Here is an 18,662-nt window from a genome sequence, read left to right as displayed (position 1 = left end):
ATATATTTCATTGGCTGTTGCAATAACCAGAAAGCTATCAACAGCCAAACAGAGAAGTTGGTTAAAACTTGTATTCGCATCATGTTACTATTATTGCTAAAAGGGAAATGATATCAGCACAACCATGTTTTGATAATTGTAATGACCCATCTAGTCTTTTATTATTTAAAGAGCTGTCAAGGGTTATTACAGTTTTCAAAAAGCTCTTACAAACCAATTAAAAAGGAGAAGACAAGCTGCGTTTATGCAACTATTAAAGCACGGTTGTGCTGTCAGCGTAGAGCAGCTTCATCATGAACCCTTGTTTACACTGTTTCCTGGATTCTAAAATCCGTGTATCTAAGGGGCCGTTTGGATATGCGGATTTTAGGATCCGGGATTTCGTCAAAATTGTAGATGAGAGACGAGAAGAACTGGACCAGCTGTCATTTTCTGTCATCTCGCCCTTCTTTCCGTCAACAAGAGAGTAGCAGATCACCTCATGTTTCCAGATTTTAGAAATCTAAGGATGCGGGAGAGATTTCTAAGACCTAGATTTCTTACTTAAAATTCAAGAAACACCGACAACACACAACAGCTTGATCACGAACCCTCTTTTACACTGTTTTCAAACTAAAAACCTTGATTCTGAAATCCGTGTATCCAAATGGCCCCTTAGAATCTTAGATTCTAGAATCTTGGATTTCCTCAAAATCCTAGTTGGGAAACGATAGGAGGAGACCGGCTGCTTCACTTCTCTTTAGAATCTTGGATTTTAAGTGAGAAAGCCAGGTTTTAGAAATCTCTCCCAAATCCTGAGATTTCTAAAACCTGGAAACATGGGATGATCTGCTGCTCTCTTGCTGACGTAAAGAAGGGCGAGAACACTGAAAACGACAGCTGGTCTCCTCTAGTCTCCCAACTATAATTTGTAGGAATCCAAGATTCTAAAATCTGCGTATCCAAAAGGCCCCTTAATGAGAGTGTGGAAATATCAAATGGCCAAGGCAAAAGTGGGACCCTGAGGGTGTCTAATAGGAATGAGCCAAACAGCCTATCTTTTTAGTATTTTTATCATTTTCTATCTTGATAGTTCGTTTTAGATAATTGCAAAAGATTGCCAGTCCAAAACCAATTATTGGACTTATAATTAGGTTTAGTTTTGACTTTTGAGTCCACGATAATAGGTTTGGGCTGACAATTAGTTGTCGTAATCTAGATTAAGTAGGGCTGCAACTTGGGTCTGGTTTTACCCGCCCCGAATTGACCCGATCCAAAAATAACATGGTTCAGGTTTAGAAATCATGGGTCCTGGGTAGCCCGACAATCTTGGGTAGAGCCGGATTTAAAGAAAAAAAACTGAAACCTGACCTGACTCAATGGGTGTACAGTGGCTTTCTTCTCCTGAATAACATAGAAAATTATTTTCCAATATATTGATACAACTGTTTTCATTGAGGTGATCATGTCTGTTATGTAAAAATAGTGCCCTTGAACTTGCACTTGATGACATAAATCTAGAGATTCTTGGTGTCAAGATTTTATTTATTTTTCTACAATCTTTAATATTAGTCACTATCCTACGCTAAAAAATGAAAACCCAACCCGAGAAACTATCATGGGTAGGGGTTGGGTTTACAAATCTCGGGTTTTCCTCTTAAAAATTAGACCCAACCCGACCCGAGGTGATTCTCGGGTAGGGTAGGGTTTTGGAAAACCTAACCCGCCCGACCCGAGTTGCACCTCTACGAACAGGGAACAGCTGCTTATATTTACCCGCGTCTAAGGCCCCATGTTTGGCAACCATGAATTTTATTTTCCCATGAAATCTTACTTAATCAAGTGGCGAGAGAGTGGTAGTCTGGTAGAGAGGAAAGTATGAGAGTTTTGAGAAGGAACCAATGAGGACAAGGTGAGAAGTGACCACAAATGAGTAGAAATAAATCGGAATTTGAGTGTTCTTGTTTTTCTCCCCTTGCTTTTCGGCTTTTTTATTACCATCCTGCTCAATCCTCTCAGGTTTCGCCGTCTCACCCTCACCATTGGGCAAGCTAATTTTCAATGGAAAATAAACTCACGGTCGCCAAACATGGCCTAAGTATTCACCATTCAAAAAAGGTCAAAAATGGCCTGGGTATTAGAAGCTACCCCCAGATTACAGAAAATCAATATGCATTATAGAATTAGAACATCAATAGCAAAATATTGAGAAAATCAATATAGTTTCTAGCACTACAACATCAATATATATTGGAGTCAGAAAAACCAAAAATTTAAACTTGAGATCTTAAACAAGTAAAAGAGTAAATCGTTAAATCTTACTTTACCCAGCAGCAACATTCTAATTCCATTTGATTTTACCAGTACTATCAACCTTGAAAGATAGAAACAAAAAAAGACTTTAATAGAAATGATAAAACAGTCTTGATACTATGGATGCCAATCCACTTTGTTAAGAGTCTACGAAGCTCATTAAGTACCAAAAACGAAGTAAGACCATCTCTTGTTTGAACTCTCCCTCGCGTGCACTCTCTATAACAGCCAAAAGAGTGATATAAAAGTACCAGATTAGAACAAATCCTATCTTTTTTACTTCATGTATGTTCGCTCCCATCGTCCATCACCAAAGCCCACACTGTTGATAAATTACATTGAAGATCCATGCCTGCAACATCATCATGATGGCACTGCAATACAGAAAGAGAATTCAGGGTTTGAACTTAGATGGCAGAAACCAAAATGATACTGGCAAGAGAACAAGTGATGGGCCATGCCCCAAAAAGCTTCCACATTGAGCCATTCAAACCCTTAAACTAGTGGATTTGTAAATGAGCAATTCAGAAAGTAATAAAGCGGAGGTGAAGGAATCTACAGAAAACAGAGGGTTCAAAAACAATGTTACTCAAATGTGGAACAATTGCGATCCGGGTCGCTAAAAATGACAATCTTGCTATTCCGGACTACAACAAACTCGCATATCCAGCTTTGCAAGAGGAAACACTTCTGTGAACAAGCTCTTCACACTAGCTCATTAATTTGTATGTTTTTATTTCAGAAATGGGTAATTATTTGCTGTTGGTTTTCTTTTATTTAGTGATAGTTGGAGATTTTCAAATTTAAATATTTTTGTTTGGAGTTGGAACTTTCTTCTTGAATAAATATGGTATGACATCAAGGTGGCAAATGGTCTGTGCTGTGGATAATTCTCGGCCCAACGTGGCCCAAGGGCCGGCACGGCACGGCACGATTTGGCCACGGGCGGTGCGGCACGAATAAGCTTGAGGTTAGGCACGGCACGGCACGGCACGTGTTGTGCGGCCCGGGAAAACAGCCACATAGGTTCACTTTTTAACAGATTTTGTCGTGCCATGCCCGTTTCGTGCCGCGTGCCTAAACCCACGGCCCGGCACGACCCATGTCACTGTAGCAATTCGTGTCGTGCCGGCACGGCCCATGTCATGCTGTGCCGGGCGGGCCAAGTTGAGCTTCATTTCCACTGCAATTCCTCGGAAGCATGCTCCCTAACTAATGGGGACGCTTTCAATAACTATGGTCAAGTAATATAAAGGACATAATTACTATGTGACCCAACCATTTTAGGACCTAACAGATCAACTGTTTGCATCTTCAAACCAGTAGACCCACCAAATGTTCTCTTGCTGGTTGTACTTTTCCTTATAAAGTACACAGGGAAACCATTAAGCCATCTAAAAGAAAGCCATTCAAGTTATATTAACCATAGAATAGCTGTAGGTAACATATGGACAGAGAATCAGAACAATTTACTGTATGTGGAAGTGTCAATTTGCTCCGGAAGCTCCTTTATGTCTACCTCAAACCTTTCTTGAACCTGACATAGTGTGACAACATTTTGAGATTAACAAGCAGAATTCAAACAGTGGGATGTCATAAATATCATTCTAGGGAATTTCTCGGTAGGGGAAAATCTTGGGATATATTAAATTTTGCTATTTTTTAGGGTTTATATCGGGAAAATGATTAAAAAATAAAATTATTTAAAAATATATATATAATTAAAATTCAACAGAAAATAAAATAAAATAAAAATATCAGAATAATATCGTGATATTATCGCGATATTTTATGATAAAAATGAATACCACTATATTTTTTAAATCTCGGGATTATTTCGGGATTTCCTCGCTTTATCAAAATGTCCCAATAAAAATGCGACATTTTGAAAATATCAGAGATATTTGTGACATAGGGGCAGAGTAACACATGAATGATGAGGATTCCAAACCTGATTAAGAACGTCCGAGTCAGAAGCAGACGATACAAATGTAATGGCGAGACCTTTAGTCCCGAACCGTCCAGCTCTGCCAACCTGCCCAGACAAACAGTGGTTAGTGAAAATCAAGGATAACAAGGGTGCCGGGTGTGGATGTGATCAAGGTTTAAAATTTCAGTTTCGGTTTCAGAAATTTGGGCCCAAATTCAGTTAAAAAAAGCAAATTTCATTATTGTGCTGAAATTTCGGCCGAAATTTTGGGGAAAAAAATTTAATTATACTTTCCCGAAATTTCAGTATTTCAGCCTATAAATTTAAAACCATGGATGCGATCATGAATGGAACAAGTAATGACCCTGTGTAAGTAAGTGTCAGCAGAATCGGGCATGTCGTAGTTGATCACAATGTTGACACGTTCGATATCTATGCCCCTGCCGACTAAATCTGTCGCCACAAGAATCCTTTTATGCCCCTCCTTGAAGCCCTTGTACCTTGTCAACCTGCATATGGAACCCACTTCAGACAACCCATTATAGCCAGCATTCCAATTGACTATGACCTAATCAATCACAGGAGAGTAACGGTATAGCATTAGAAAGAAAAACAGCTACCAGTCACAAATGTCTAATTTTTTCAATATACCACAATTTTTGGGAATATTTTGAAAAATAACAAAAACCCGCAAAATTATGACAAGATTTTAAAAATATCAGAATAATTTTCACTTCTATTGTACAAAAATGTCACAATAATTTCATTATGTTTTTTATTTTTCTAATATTTTTCTTAAAGTTCATATTTTTAAACATAGTTTGTGTCAGGATTAGACTTAGTCAATCCTGACACAACTAATTTGGGACAAAAGGCTTAGTTGAGTTGAGTTGAGTTCAGTCGAGTCGAGTTGAGTGGAGTTTTAATGTCTATACCCATTGTAAAACTGAAATAAACAAAAAATATTAGGATCTCCTGAGAAATATCCTTCCTTGGAAATTCCCAAAATGTGCAAAATGAAGGTTAAATGGTATAGCATAAGAAAAAAAACAACTACCACAGTCACAAATGTCTAATTTTTTCAATATACCACAATTTTTTGGTATATTTTGACAAAAAAATAAAAAGCCGCAAAATTATGCCAAGATTTTAAAAAGGGAGATGATATTTTCACTCCCCCTGCATTACGCATGCACTCCCCATATAAAGTGATTTGACATCAAAAAGTGGGCAACTTTAACGCTTTTTGACGTCAAATCACCTTATAAGGGGGGGGGGGGGGGGGGGGGGGTGCATGCGTAATGAGGGGTGGGGGGGTGAAAATACCATCGCCCTTCTAAAAAATATCAGAATAATTTTCACTTCTATTGTACAAAAATGTCACAATAATTTCATTATGTTTTTTATTTTTCTAATATTTTTCTTAAAGTTCATATTTTTAAGCATAGTTTTAATGTCTTTACCCATTGTAAACCTGAAATAAACAAAAAATATTAGGATCTCCTACGAAATATCCTTCCTTGGAAATTCCCAAAATGTGCAAAATGAAAGTTAAAAGAAAAAATCGAATCAAACTTCCTAACAAGAATATTACAAAAGCAAACATATACCTCCCTAGCCATGAGAGAGAGAGAGAGAGAGAACCTCCCTAGCCATTCTAAAAAGAAAGAAAAACATGTAATCCCTCTAATTTCTCATCCACAGGTATCATATAAAGCTACCTTGTGAACATAGATGTGTAAGTCAAGTATCCTCCTTGTTCAGGACCTCAAATTTCAAAGGTTGAAAAACACATCAAAAATCTAAAGAAAAAAAATAGAATACTAGACAATATTTTGAGAAAAAAAAACAGTAGTTAAATTAGTATAAGCATTACACCTAAGTGTGAAATCACTGTAATTAGGTTCATGTTCCCCACCTTTCCTCCTGTGACATTCCAGAATGGATGCAGATGGATGGAAAATTACATTCCACAAGCAACTTGTTGAGCTCAGCTGCTCTGCTGACACTTTTGACGAAGATGACAACTTGATTGAAGTCCAACGCGTCGAGGAGATCGTTCAACTTGCGATTTTTTTCCAACTCGCTCAATTTAATGTAGTGCTGCCAGGAAATCAACAAAATTGTCAGCAAATGATTATCATAAAAAAGCCTATTAAACGATTATCAAATCATAAGAACTAAGATGCTAACAGATACCTGCACGAGACCATGCAATGTCAACTTGGCCTCATCATCCACATATATTTCCATTGGCTGAAACGGAACAAATGTTACATTAAAGTAGATTAAGAGTGTGTCCACATATTAACTGAATCCAGTACCAAATCAATGATGCACCAACAACTCTCGCATCATAGATTCCACTCCGTCTGATTTGGAACACACTAGCATTAGGCCTTCTTAGAGAAACTTGCTTTCACCACCGGTAAATCTGGCAATGAGGCGGGGGTTTCAGCGAACCGAGACTCTGGTTTCCATGTATGGTATGGGTGGATTGTAGCACAGAAAAGGGTTTGACTGGAAAAGTAGTGAAATGGTAAAATCGGAAGTTTTGGTATAGGCTAGGAGCCATCAATTAGCTCATCTTATCCTATGTTTTATCTTAACTCAATATCTCGTATCGGCTGTTGTTGTTGGGTTGACCTTCAGAGCTCTGGTCGTCTTTTATAGCCATCGTTACAGTATACTTCCCAGTATACTTCACCCAATGTAGATCACATTATTACACGTGGCATTGTAATTCCAGACGAAACCCTTCTGTATTAAAGCCCCCACACACTGCTATGGTCAATACAGTAAGTTAGGGGCAAAAAGGACCACAGAAATAACTCCACCCCCATAGAGATAGTAAACCAGAACAAGCCCAACTAAATGAAGCAAAAAAAAAACATGAGACAATCATCACATTAACATTCAAACTGCTAAATCCTATACAAGGATCAAACTGGGTCAACTCAACAAAACCCTAAACCCACCTATAGTAAAAACACACTAGATTCAGTAAAGCTAAATGGAACGTGGAGGACACTGGAGCAGTGAAACGCTAAACACCGCTAAATTTGTTATTGTTGAAATTTTCCCAGCAGAAAGTTGGCATAATTAAAGGCGACTTCTAAATTTGAGGTGTACTTCTAAATTTGAGGTGTACTGGCAACAGAATATTACATCTTGCATAAATTTCTTGCAGACAGGGCGGATTTCTTTGCTGAGTGTCGCTGAAAACATCATAACTTGCTTGTCATGAGGAGTCATCTTGAAAATCTCTTGCACATCTCTCCGCATGTCTAGAGAAAATAAACAGCCAAGAAAATTAAGACATCAAGTATATAGATTATAATCTGGATATAAAGGACTATCAAACCTTAAAAGGATCGATGTCCGAGGTCAGAAATGACTTCAAGAGAAAAACAAAAAAAAACCATACCAAGTGATTCAAGCATTTTGTCACATTCGTCTAGGATAAAATGCCTCACATTCTTCAATGCCAATTCTTTATCTCTTGCTAGTGCCAGTATCCTCCCAGGTGTCCCAACAACAATATGTGGGCACTCAGTCTTAAGTAAATCTTTGTGAATTTTGATATGGACACCACCATAGAAGACAGCAACCTTAATGTCAGATAAGTATGTGCTAAACCTCTCAAACTCATGACAGATCTGTGACCGTAACAACAGATAATACTACCCAAAATTAGAACCAATTAATTCAGTAAATAGCGATAAATTTTAACAAAATACGCCAGCAGAAAATTAAGTATAAAGATCAAGCCAAGGGCTCTTAAGACAAACCTGGTAAGCTAACTCCCTTGTATGGCATAAAATAAGTGCGGCAACTTGACCGGCAACAGGCTCAATCTGTTGCAGGGTTGAGAGAACAAAGACGGCAGTTTTACCCATCCCGGATTTTGCTTGACAGATGACATCCATTCCTAAGATAGCTTGAGGGATGCACTCATGTTGCACTGATGGAGAAGCAAACAAAATTGCACGGAAGGAACCCTCAGTAAGTAAAAAATGATCTTCCGGATCCTTTTAATGGAAAGTGTTACGAACCAAATTTCTCCTCCAAAACCAGGAGTATGGAATTAGTGTATTACCTGAAAATTATCAAATAAACAACTTATAGCAACATATATGCCATGAATAAAAAGTATAACATGAGGAAATGTAACAGACCAGGAGAAAGTCCTAAAATCAATACAGCAGAATTAGGTAAACAAGTATGATGCAGCCTACAGCAGTCAAGAACGTAAGGATTAGGATCAGTCAATAGCAACACAAATCGAATAATATATCCAGCTTTTCAGTTGGATTATACGAACAAGAAAAGTGTATGTACGGTCACATACACTATGAATCCCAGGAAAAATAGTGTCAATGGATAAAATGTTTATCGTGAGCATTATAGTACAGTTTGTATCAATTTTAAGATTTTTTTTTGGGGGGAAAAGATAACAGACTTCTGTTATTATTAAGCTAGATACAAAGAGGTGGGCAGTGGTTTCCCCTCACATAAGTCCTCTCTGTGAACATCCGATTTAGTCATCGTCACAAATTTTTCTGAATTTTTCAAAATAACAAAAAAATTGATAAAACAAGAAAACACCAAAATGATCCCGAGATTTATATATATAGTGATACTTTCGTTTTTTATAATTTATCGTGAAAAATATCGTGATAATCTAATGATAATTTTTACCATTCAAAAAAAAATTTAATGATAATTTTTATTTTATATTTTTAATTAGAGGACAGCGTTCCTGCGCTGTAGCGCAGTTAGACTCCCTGCGCTTTAGTAAAAATATAGGCTCATATTGGCTTGTTTCGTGGGTCCTGCTCGTGAAGAGATAGAAGGAATCTTGACTAAATCCAGACTACTCCCCTTCTGTCAAACCAGAGGCGAAAAAAAAAAAACCCCTAAGCTTCGTCTCTGTCTCTGTTGTAGATCTCTCCACTTCCATCGAAGATTGCTTCTCTTTTTTTAGGAGAATTAATGACCTAAATGGCATTCCAGTCTCTTGCGTTTGAACATCAAAGCTCTTCCACATCAACCTCATATCCGAGTCCAACCTAAAGGGAAGAGCAACACTTCCATTTATGCAATTGGATTAACGTGTGTTCTAGGATCAATCTTTAGAAAAAATAGAATTAATAGGATCAATCTTTCAGAAAACATATGGATTAACTACTTACAGACACAACTGAGGATGCAATCATCTCACAGGTGAAGACCTACCAAATACTTCAGGATGGTTTCACAGAGAGAGACAAAATAGAATAGAAACATGGCCAGGGTTTCCATAATCGAATAGAAACCCTAGATTTGTACCTCCCAAGAACAAGCTTAAACGAAACCCAAATCTTTAACAAAACCACAAGATTTGAGAAAACCCTAGGCTTAAACAAAACCCTAAATCTAACTCTAAAGAGAGAAGCGGGCTGAGAATAGAGAGAGAGAAAGAAAGAGAAAATCTGGGTTCGTGCAGCCGATGGGCTGTTGAAGCGTGAAGATCCTCTCCCTGTTGCAAAATGAGAGAGCCGACGAGGGTTGCGACTAAAGAAGCAGAGATTAGGGCTTTTTTCTCTACCCAGCCGGTTTTAGTGGAGAAGGGGGGCACGGCTGTCCTTTCTTTTCTTTTCGTTAAAGAGGCTTGGACTCGACTGTCATTTTATGAAAGTCAAAAGATAACTTCATTTCGAAGGGGGCCCACATCTAACAACCAGTAGAAATCCTCTTCTTTACTAAGCGCAGGGAGTGTAACTGTGCTACAGCGCAGGAATGCTTTCCTCTTTTAAATATTCTATTTTGAATTTTTTTTTCCGATATAGACCTGAATTCGAGTAACAGAAAATTTTAAATCTCCCAAGACATACACTTCCCAAGAAATTTCCAAGACATATTTGTGACACTGGATTTAGCCAAAGAGTATGCTCAATCGCTACTTGTTAGCAATTCTGGTAATAAAACTAAAATGAAAAGAACGGTTTCTTCATAAATCTCTAACTTCATTAATGTAACTTGCCAGTTGCTACCGTCCCATGCTTTTGCATTTCTCCCAAGAGAGCGTCGAAGGAATCTCCTTCGATATACAACACTCCTTGCATATCTTAGTAAATATCCTATGACCGGTTAGAAAAGAATGAATTTCAGCTCCACTGGAATAGATTCTTACAATCGGTCCCAAGTACAACCTAATAACATTCCCTTCATGGTTCCGTATCTAAACACTCCTCACTCTCGCAAGTCCCAGATTGTTGAGTGAGCTCCCGTCAAAATTCTTTCTATTTTAGTTGTTGCTATTCTTTTAGCCTATAAGCGAGGGTTGTCCACATCACAAGATCCCACACCACCTCATCTCATACCTTGACCTTATTAGCCTTAAGTGTGTCTATTCCCTTGGCCATTAAGTAGGGGCATTTAAGTCATTAACCGATGAGTTATGTAATCTGATATTTTATTGGTTTCTAAGGTAGACCAACTCACTTATGTTATATCCTATTGGCTAGTAGGAGGTTCTATCAGTTCATCACTTAAAACATTATACAAGAAAGTCTAAAACGAGAGAAGCCCAAATTTTGATGTGATTTTCGTACAACCCCCAATAAGCAGCCGCAAGTGGAGTTTATCCACCCCTCCTTTGCGCAAGGTATCCACATCCCCTCTCCATTTTCTCCTTTCTCCTTTCTTTCTCCTTTATTCTTCTTCCTTTCTTTCTTTTCTATCTTCTCTTCCTCCTCTTTCCCTATTTTCTTCTTTCCCCTTCTCTCTTATTTCTCTTTACTCCACATGGTTTGATCCTCTTCCAAAACCGTGTGACTGATTGCAACATCCGGTTGCACTAGCCCTCTTTTCTCCCTCTATCTCATCTGCATCCCTCCATTCTTCTCCTGGCGGCTCACTCTTTATTTCTTGATCACCTACACTTCTCTTTGTTGTCCCTGAGGCTTTTGGGGCTATTAGAGTGGTTTGTTGTCCCTGCAAACTTTTGGGGCTATTGGAATGGTTTAGGGACTGTTACACCATAGGAGCTTTTGGGGCTATTAGAGTGGTTTGTTGTCCCATTTTGCCATCTTTCTCCTAATTTCTTACCCCTCCCTCAATCGCTGGCATAAATTCCTTACACCATAGATGCACCCTGCAGTTTGTGGAGATATTTCATTTATTTCCTCTCAGATTTGCACCGCCTTATGGCCGATTTTTCATCTTATGCCAGTTTTCTTTTCGTTTGGGCTTCACAGGAACAGATTCTCACTGTATTTTCCACTTCAAACATCATCTATTGTTGATTGGTGCTATGTTGGGACTGCTCAGGGCTTCCATACACATCACAGGTTCATCTTTTCTAAAGTCAATTTGTTAATCCTCTTGTTTCCTATATCGCTATGCACTGGGGGACCAGCCTAGATTCACATCACTGTCATCAACAGTTTAGACCATTTAAATCGAATTTAAATAGTATATGATATAGAACGTGTAGTTGCAATTCTAGGGAAAATTCTAATTACAAAGGCAAGGGCTCCAGAGGTAGGTTTTGGGATAGGAGAGGCAAGTCATCCATCAATCCAAAATAAAGACAGTTTAGACCATTTTAAATCGAATTTATATAGTATATAATATAGAATGTGCAGTTGCAATTCTAGGGAAAATTCTAATTACAAAGGCAAGGGCTCCAGAGGTAGGTGTTGGGATAAGAGAGGCAAGTCATCCATCAATCCAAAATAACAGAATAAAATAATAAACGACAAGCGTCATGAAGTCAGGAAAAAATCCCAAATTCTGCAAGTAGTTGGTTCTCATAGTTGTTTAGCACATGAGCATTTTAATGTTCTGAAAATTAGTGGCAAGCATGTTCCTCATGATAAATTAAGGAAATTCGAATGTGGAAATGGTGAGGAAATTAGTTGACAGCTTGCCTTCTGAAGGATGCTCAAACCCCGAATCAACAATGGCTCGAAGAAGTTCCGGCTTCAAAAGAAAATCTCTGAACCCCGAGCTGTGAATTCCAACATAGCCCCTACATGACAATAGATGTATAAACTAAGGATGTAAACAATATCACCATCCACAATATTTTTTATCTGATGTGTAAAATAATGAAGCACAAAACAGCTACACATGTGCATATAAGAATAATGATCGGAAGCTCAGAATGCACATCAAAGTGAGAAATCGCTATGGAGCTATATAACTTGGCTGACACATATAGGTCTCACCAAAACACAACAACAAAGTGAGATTCACTAAGAAAGAACATACAGAAAAGAAAAAAAAAATTGGGATACACCCAGAATCACTTGGCCCTGAGCAAGTAATAGATAGCTTCATTTGCATTGACGGAATACCCGTGTCAAGATAAAAAAAAACAACAATAAAAACCTAGGTAACCGAATGCTTAAAGAATGTCCTGTAGAAGCGAGATGGCCAAAGGACAAAACAATATGATATACAGATAACAAAGAATACTGGGTATATAACCAAAAAATGGGTTGTTGTGTCTTCATAAACCTGAGATAGAATTTCACCAAAGCAAGGCAAATTAGGAAAAAAATAAAGAAAATGTTCTCTCCCGAATAGTGTGGTCAATGCCACCTCTTAATCCCATGAGCCCTACAAAGAATCTACAATTATTCTATCTTCACAATTTTCAAAAAATGCATATAGGAATACGAAAAGGAAAAAAACAGGCATTGATAAAGCCCCAACAGGTATTTCTCACATAACCGTCTCTAAGCATTCAAACTGTCCACCTCCAGAATCCAGTTGCCATCTTCAATATCACCTCACCTCTCCGAAATGCACAACATACTGAGGGAAAAATTACATTCCTCACATGGACACAATACTCAGACCTTAGAAGAAAAATAAATGCATTGAAAAAATGGCATTCTGAACCATCAAGCTCTTTATAGTCCCTCTGAAGTTGACTACGTGCAATGGTACAGGAAAGGGAAATCTCAAAGTCCAAACAAACTCAGAAAACAAGATACCACATCAACCAAAACAAGCAACCTAAAAATCACGTAAAGTTTTGACATACTAAAGCATGAAAGCTCAAAGCTCACAGCTTCTCAAAGAATTGAGAATTCAAAATCATCCACCAACTAAGGACCATGAAGAAATAAATTGAAATTCTTCGAACTAATAAAACCAAGATAACAAATTAGTTTTCTTTTTGAAGTAAGTCAGTAACTACACGAAAAATCCCACTACATTCTTCTCGTCTGAGTGCAAACCATAGCCAAATTGGAAGAAGCATCTCCGACTAGAATAACTCTACTGAGAAAATTCAGATCTATGAAAACATGCAACCATACAAAAAATATAAAAGCACATTAAACAAAAAGACCTATTTTTCCAAGACATGAAATAAACCCAACATCAGATCGAAATCAAAAACACCAACTATAACAAATCAGGACATGAAACTTCAGCAAATAAACCCAAACACTGAAAACAACCAAGCAAAGACTTGTTTCCAGGCCAAAGACAAAGATCCAAACTTCATCTGGGAAACGGTAGTAACCCAAAAAAAAAAAATTAAAAATAATATGTTTGATTCTAGAAAGAACCCAGAAGTCTGACGAAGCATCTCGTTTCTAAGGCCATGTTTGGATTGCAGGAAATTTTTGGAAAAGTTTGGAAAGGAAAAATATTTCTAAAATTTCATAATTTTTTTAGACGTGAAAAACATAAATTGAACAAACACTATTCCATTTTTATCTAGAGGGACCTTCAATTTATGATTATATCCCTCTAGATACCCCAAAAAAAACCTAAGATCTACTTGGAAATAACTGGGTAAAATAAAAGAAAGTGATCATCAACAGCTAAATCCAGTGATAGCGATGGAAAATGATCAACTAACCTAACCCTAAAATCAAACTTCAGAAAAAAATACAATAAAAGAATCAAGTCAAAATCGACTAAAAAAAATTACTTCTTAGCTGATTCTCCGGTGCCCTTGGCCGCTACAGAGTCAGGGGCCTTATCTTCCTCCTCTTCGTAGTCCAGAAGCTCTTCCTCGTAAGCATCGTTATCCCTTGCTTCTCCCATTCTACACAAGAAAAAAAAAATGAATCAGAGATCTAGAGTTAGGGTTAGGGTTTGAAGCGCCTGCAACTAAAATGTAAAAGAAAAAAATATAGAGAAAGAGAGAGATGAGGAAGGGAAAAACGAGAGGAAATTTTCTGAGAGACTTGCCTTTGAATCCGCGAAGAAGAGATTAGGGTTAGGGTTTGAAGAGTCTGCAAAAAAAGATAGAACAGATAAATAGAAAAGGGATTTTGAGAGGGTTGAGAAAACTAGGGTTAGGGTTTATATAAAAAGGAGGGAAAAGAGAGAACACAAGACAAGAGAGAGAGAGAGAGAGAGAGAGAGAGACTGAAATAAAAGCCACCAATTGATGGGCTTCGTCGGCTTCTAGTTTTGTGGGACCACGTATCTCTTGGATGTATTCGAATGGTGGGCCCCGCACCTCTTAGTCTTTCTCAAGGGCAATGATAAATTCGCACCCCCTGTAGAGATAATTCGCAACCCTTGAAGATGAATTGACGTTAAAAAACACCGCATATGAGTATATGATAATGACATACCCTCCTTTGAAGCGGCGCGAATTATCCTATAGTGGGTGCGAATTTATCATCCCCGTTTCTCAATCCTCATCTTGGTTCCCTGCCGACGGCACTAAATATGGATCTAGTGAGGTGGGCCCTACGTGGATGAACAACCACTACAAAAATGCCATTGATTCGACGGTCTCAATCATCCTTCAACGGTAAAAATATTATTTATTGGATGATCACAACCGTCCATCGATAGACTTTGGCCACAGTAATTAACCAAAATGAAGATTTAGGATGATTAAACTGTTTTTATTTATGGCTATTCCATTTTAAAGGCCATTGACAAGATCGTTACCATTGACCACTTCAAAATTTGAACCCATATCTATCCACATATGGGCCCACAACATACAAGGCCCATATAATCCAACAACACAGCAATTAAAGTACAAAACCCACCAACTTTTAAAATTAGAGGGATTCTAAACTCACATGCACCCTTGCAAATTTGAGCCGAAAATCACCAGAGTGCATTATTAGCGGGCAAAAGTCCAATGAGAGCCTCCTTTCAGCTCAAATTTCTACCGGCTCAACCCCAAAGTTCAAAGTTCACCTGCTCGACCAGAATCTTCCCTATTTATTTCATTCATGCTTTCTTCAACTATGTTTTGATTTTTTTTTTTAAAGTTTGGTCTGAACACATTTCTTCATCGATGATCAGAGAAGTTTAGAAACTTACATGTGCATGGATGACATAGAAAGAAGGAACCCTCGTCCGGTGGTGCTCTCTTGCTGTCACCGGCAGAAGGAACACAGAGCAGACGAAGAAGATGAAGAAGAAACACGACTCTATTGACATGCATATACACTGGAAGGCAAAAGGGTCTTTTCATAAAATGGCGACATTCGATTGTGAGAAGAGTTGAAAGTTCAAGCCACCCATGATCTCATAAATAAAATGCAAATTCTAGTTCACTTTCCCCATTCTTTTGCATGTATAGCTATTTGTGAATCTCGATAGTGTCGATAAATATACATGCCACACATGTAAGGTATCCCGATAATATTGGTTTGATACAGATTGATAATTAGGCGATGCACCGTGGTATATTATCCATGAGACACACTAGGTGCTCGGACAATCACGTACATCGGTCAAAATTAATCTAGGCCATCCACGTATTAGTCTCACCTCAGATGTCCGATGGCCCCAGAGTCACTCCGATCAAAAAGCTGTTTGGCTGCCATGATTTTTTTTCCTTGGAATATTAGCTCACCCCTCTCGATAGCGAGGGAGGTTGGGAGATAAGGGTGCAGCTTGGGTCGATTTTTAGCAGTTTAGGTTGAGTTTGGGCTGATTCATGCTTGGACAGATATTGGCTTAGCTTTTTTAGTTGTTTTTAGCCAATTCTCGCCCTCTACTCATTCGTGCCTTCTCAACTGTCTCCCTCTCCCACCCTCCCTACCCATCTCACACTCGACGATCTAATTTATCGTGTAAAACAAAGCATGGTTTCCAAATATGGCCTAAGAACATTTTTTTGCAGTTTGCAATCGGATGGGGGCTGTTTGGATGCATGGAAATTTTAATTATAATTTTTTCCGTAGAAATTAGAAAATGAAATTTATAAGGCCTTGTTTGGATTGGATTGCAATAACATCTTCAACCTTCTTTTTTTTCTTTCCAATAATTAGAGGAAATAATATGGCTGGCTGATTTGGAGGAATATCATCATAAATTGAAGGTCCCTTCACATTACAAGTGAATAGAACTGGTTCAACTTATCTTTTTTTCCCGCATATAGGGCTGTTTGGATATGTGGATTTTAGAATTCAGGTTTTAGTTTGAAAGCGGTGTAAAATTCGGGAATTTACAATCGGACTATAAGTAAGAAATCCAGGTTTTAGAAATCCTTCCCCCATCATGAGATTTCTAAAACCTAGAAACAAGGGACGATCTCCTACTCTCTCGATCGACGGATTCTAAGATCCGCGTATCCAAACGGCCCCTTAGAAATACTTTTCATTTTCAAAAAATTTCCATTAAATTCTTGCAATCCAAACAGGGCCTAAATTTATTTTCTATGGACATTTTTTCAAAAATAAAAACTTTCTCCTAATCTAAAGGAAACTTGCAAATATACTGCACCCTGGCATGTTTTTTCATGAATTATTTCCCATGGAAATAGATTCGAACCAAAGGTGCACATGAGGTGCACTAATCATTCATCTTCATTAAATGCCTTGATCAACATATTTTTGGGCGAATTGCTAGCGTCAATCGCAAAAGGCTTTTCGCGTATGGTCTGTCGCACGTCAGACCAGCCACCTCATGAATGAAGACAACAGCTTTTGTCTCCATTCACGAGATTGTTGGTCTGAAGTGCAACAGACCAGCCACGAAAAAAGCCTTTTGCGATGGACCTTAGCAAACCCCTATTTTTGGAATATGACCAAAATGCTACCTTCAAAATCAGTTACACTGAATAGAGTTCACAACATCAACTTTGTTTTTTCCTTTCAAATGAAAGGCATTAAATACACATTCTATATCAAAATCCTATTTTTCCTCAATGATGAGTCTCCCTTAAAACTGAAAATTTCCCTCGTCAATCACCACCATCAAGTGAGTATTTTTGTAATTTGAAAAGCAAATACAGCGTTATTAGGAGATTTGCTAGGGATGATGGCTGTTGCATGAGGGTGCAGCCACATTACCTCGGATGAATTAAATGATAAGACAAAATCTGTTGAAAAGTGAGCCTATGTGGCTGCTCTCTCATGCAACAACCGACCCGTGAAATGCCTTCTGCAATTGTCCCTAGCAAATCTCTGTTTTTAATGGGTGCAAACTCTAAAAAGGCACACGATTTTGTAACCAGAAATCCAGAATACGCATTGTAGATTTTTTCTGACCAAAATGTCCTTAGAAAAGATGAATATTACCTTTCAAAAGACCAAAATACCCATCCTGTAGCCCAAATTGGGCGGTAAGTTCCGTCAAAGGTTAAATATGGGCGAGAGACCGATAGTGAACAAGTATCACGAGGGAAAGATAAAAAGGACTTTGAAAAGAGAGTCAAAGAGTGCTTGAAATTGTCGGGAGGGAAGACAAAAGGCCGTGTAAGGCCACTTCACCGCGGATGATTGCTCGTGTTGGTGCCGTTGTGTGGCATTGATGGCCGGTTCCAAAGAACATGCGCGATTGCTCGTGTCGGAAGGGTTGGTGTCCTAGCCCCGTCGGGTGAGAAAAGATGAATATTACCTTTTAAAAGACCAAAGTACCCGTGAGGCTTATGTTTTGATAGGGTGAGCCCCACCAACTCAACTTGAACCCATAAGGGCCCATAATTTTGCCTCATGTTTTGATGGGTAGGTTTAACTGTCTAAGTTAATGTATATTGAGGGCCCACCAATCTACACATCATCTTTTGATAGGGTGGACTCATATTTTTTTTTTGCAGTCATAAAAGTTGAAGATGAAATGATCCAACGGCAGCCTCTTAAAAAGCTGAAAAAGTGGGCTGTTGTTGGATCAAATATCAAGGGTGGATGCGCAGCTAGTGTAATTGAGCATTCAAAACATATCACTGACAGTGTAATTTTTGTTTTGAATAATGATATGGTGGCCGAGAGTGGAATTCAACAAATAGCCTTTCCCCACACTAGCAGTCATTTCCTCTTTTGCCCTCTTGTTTCCTTAAAATGGCAAAACTACCCCTCCGATGCATAGTGGTGTGGAGGGATTTTTTCAATTCCACTCCCGGTTTCCCTAGCAGGGTGCTTTTGTCCTTTCACGCACTAGGATATTTTGGTCTTCAAAGTAAAAAACAATGTAGGGTGGGTATTTTGGTCACAAATTGATGGCATGGCCC

The 18,662-nt window shown here is 38.3% G+C and overlaps 1 protein-coding gene across 1 annotated transcript; it reads right to left on the bottom strand.

Annotated features, from left to right (window-relative positions):
* Positions 1-2,275: 2,275 nt before the first annotated feature.
* LOC143846137 (DEAD-box ATP-dependent RNA helicase 15-like) lies at positions 2,276-14,582 on the bottom strand. Its single transcript, XM_077354558.1, has 12 exons — positions 14,426-14,582; positions 14,163-14,279; positions 12,139-12,239; positions 8,014-8,186; positions 7,650-7,881; positions 7,391-7,509; positions 6,422-6,478; positions 6,141-6,325; positions 4,587-4,731; positions 4,244-4,327; positions 3,766-3,829; positions 2,276-2,666 (listed from the first exon to the last, which is right to left on the bottom strand). The coding sequence occupies exons 2-12, from the start codon at positions 14,276-14,278 to the stop codon at positions 2,656-2,658; spliced, it is 1,287 nt and encodes a 428-aa protein (XP_077210673.1). The 5' UTR covers position 14,279; positions 14,426-14,582; the 3' UTR covers positions 2,276-2,655.
* Positions 14,583-18,662: the final 4,080 nt, after the last annotated feature.

This window comes from Tasmannia lanceolata, unplaced genomic scaffold (assembly GCF_043159265.1).
Source record: "Tasmannia lanceolata isolate RefF3 unplaced genomic scaffold, GAP_Taslan_0.1 ptg000015l, whole genome shotgun sequence".
NCBI classification, from domain to species: Eukaryota; Viridiplantae; Streptophyta; class Magnoliopsida; order Canellales; family Winteraceae; genus Tasmannia; species Tasmannia lanceolata.
This window is presented reverse-complemented; position numbering and strand designations above follow the sequence as displayed.

Bases quoted from the DNA above. Each gene is read 5' to 3' on its own strand.
- LOC143846137 (XM_077354558.1), bottom strand. From the start codon at position 14,278: ATGGGAGAAGCAAGGGATAACGATGCTTACGAGGAAGAGCTTCTGGAC. The intron at 12,240-14,162 runs GTAATTTTTTTT...ATTGTCATGTAG, and splicing joins ACCGGAGAATCAGCTAAGAA to GGGCTATGTTGGAATTCACA. The intron at 4,328-4,586 runs GTCATTACTTGT...TTGTCTGGGCAG, and splicing joins CTGACACTTACTTACACAGG to GTTGGCAGAGCTGGACGGTT.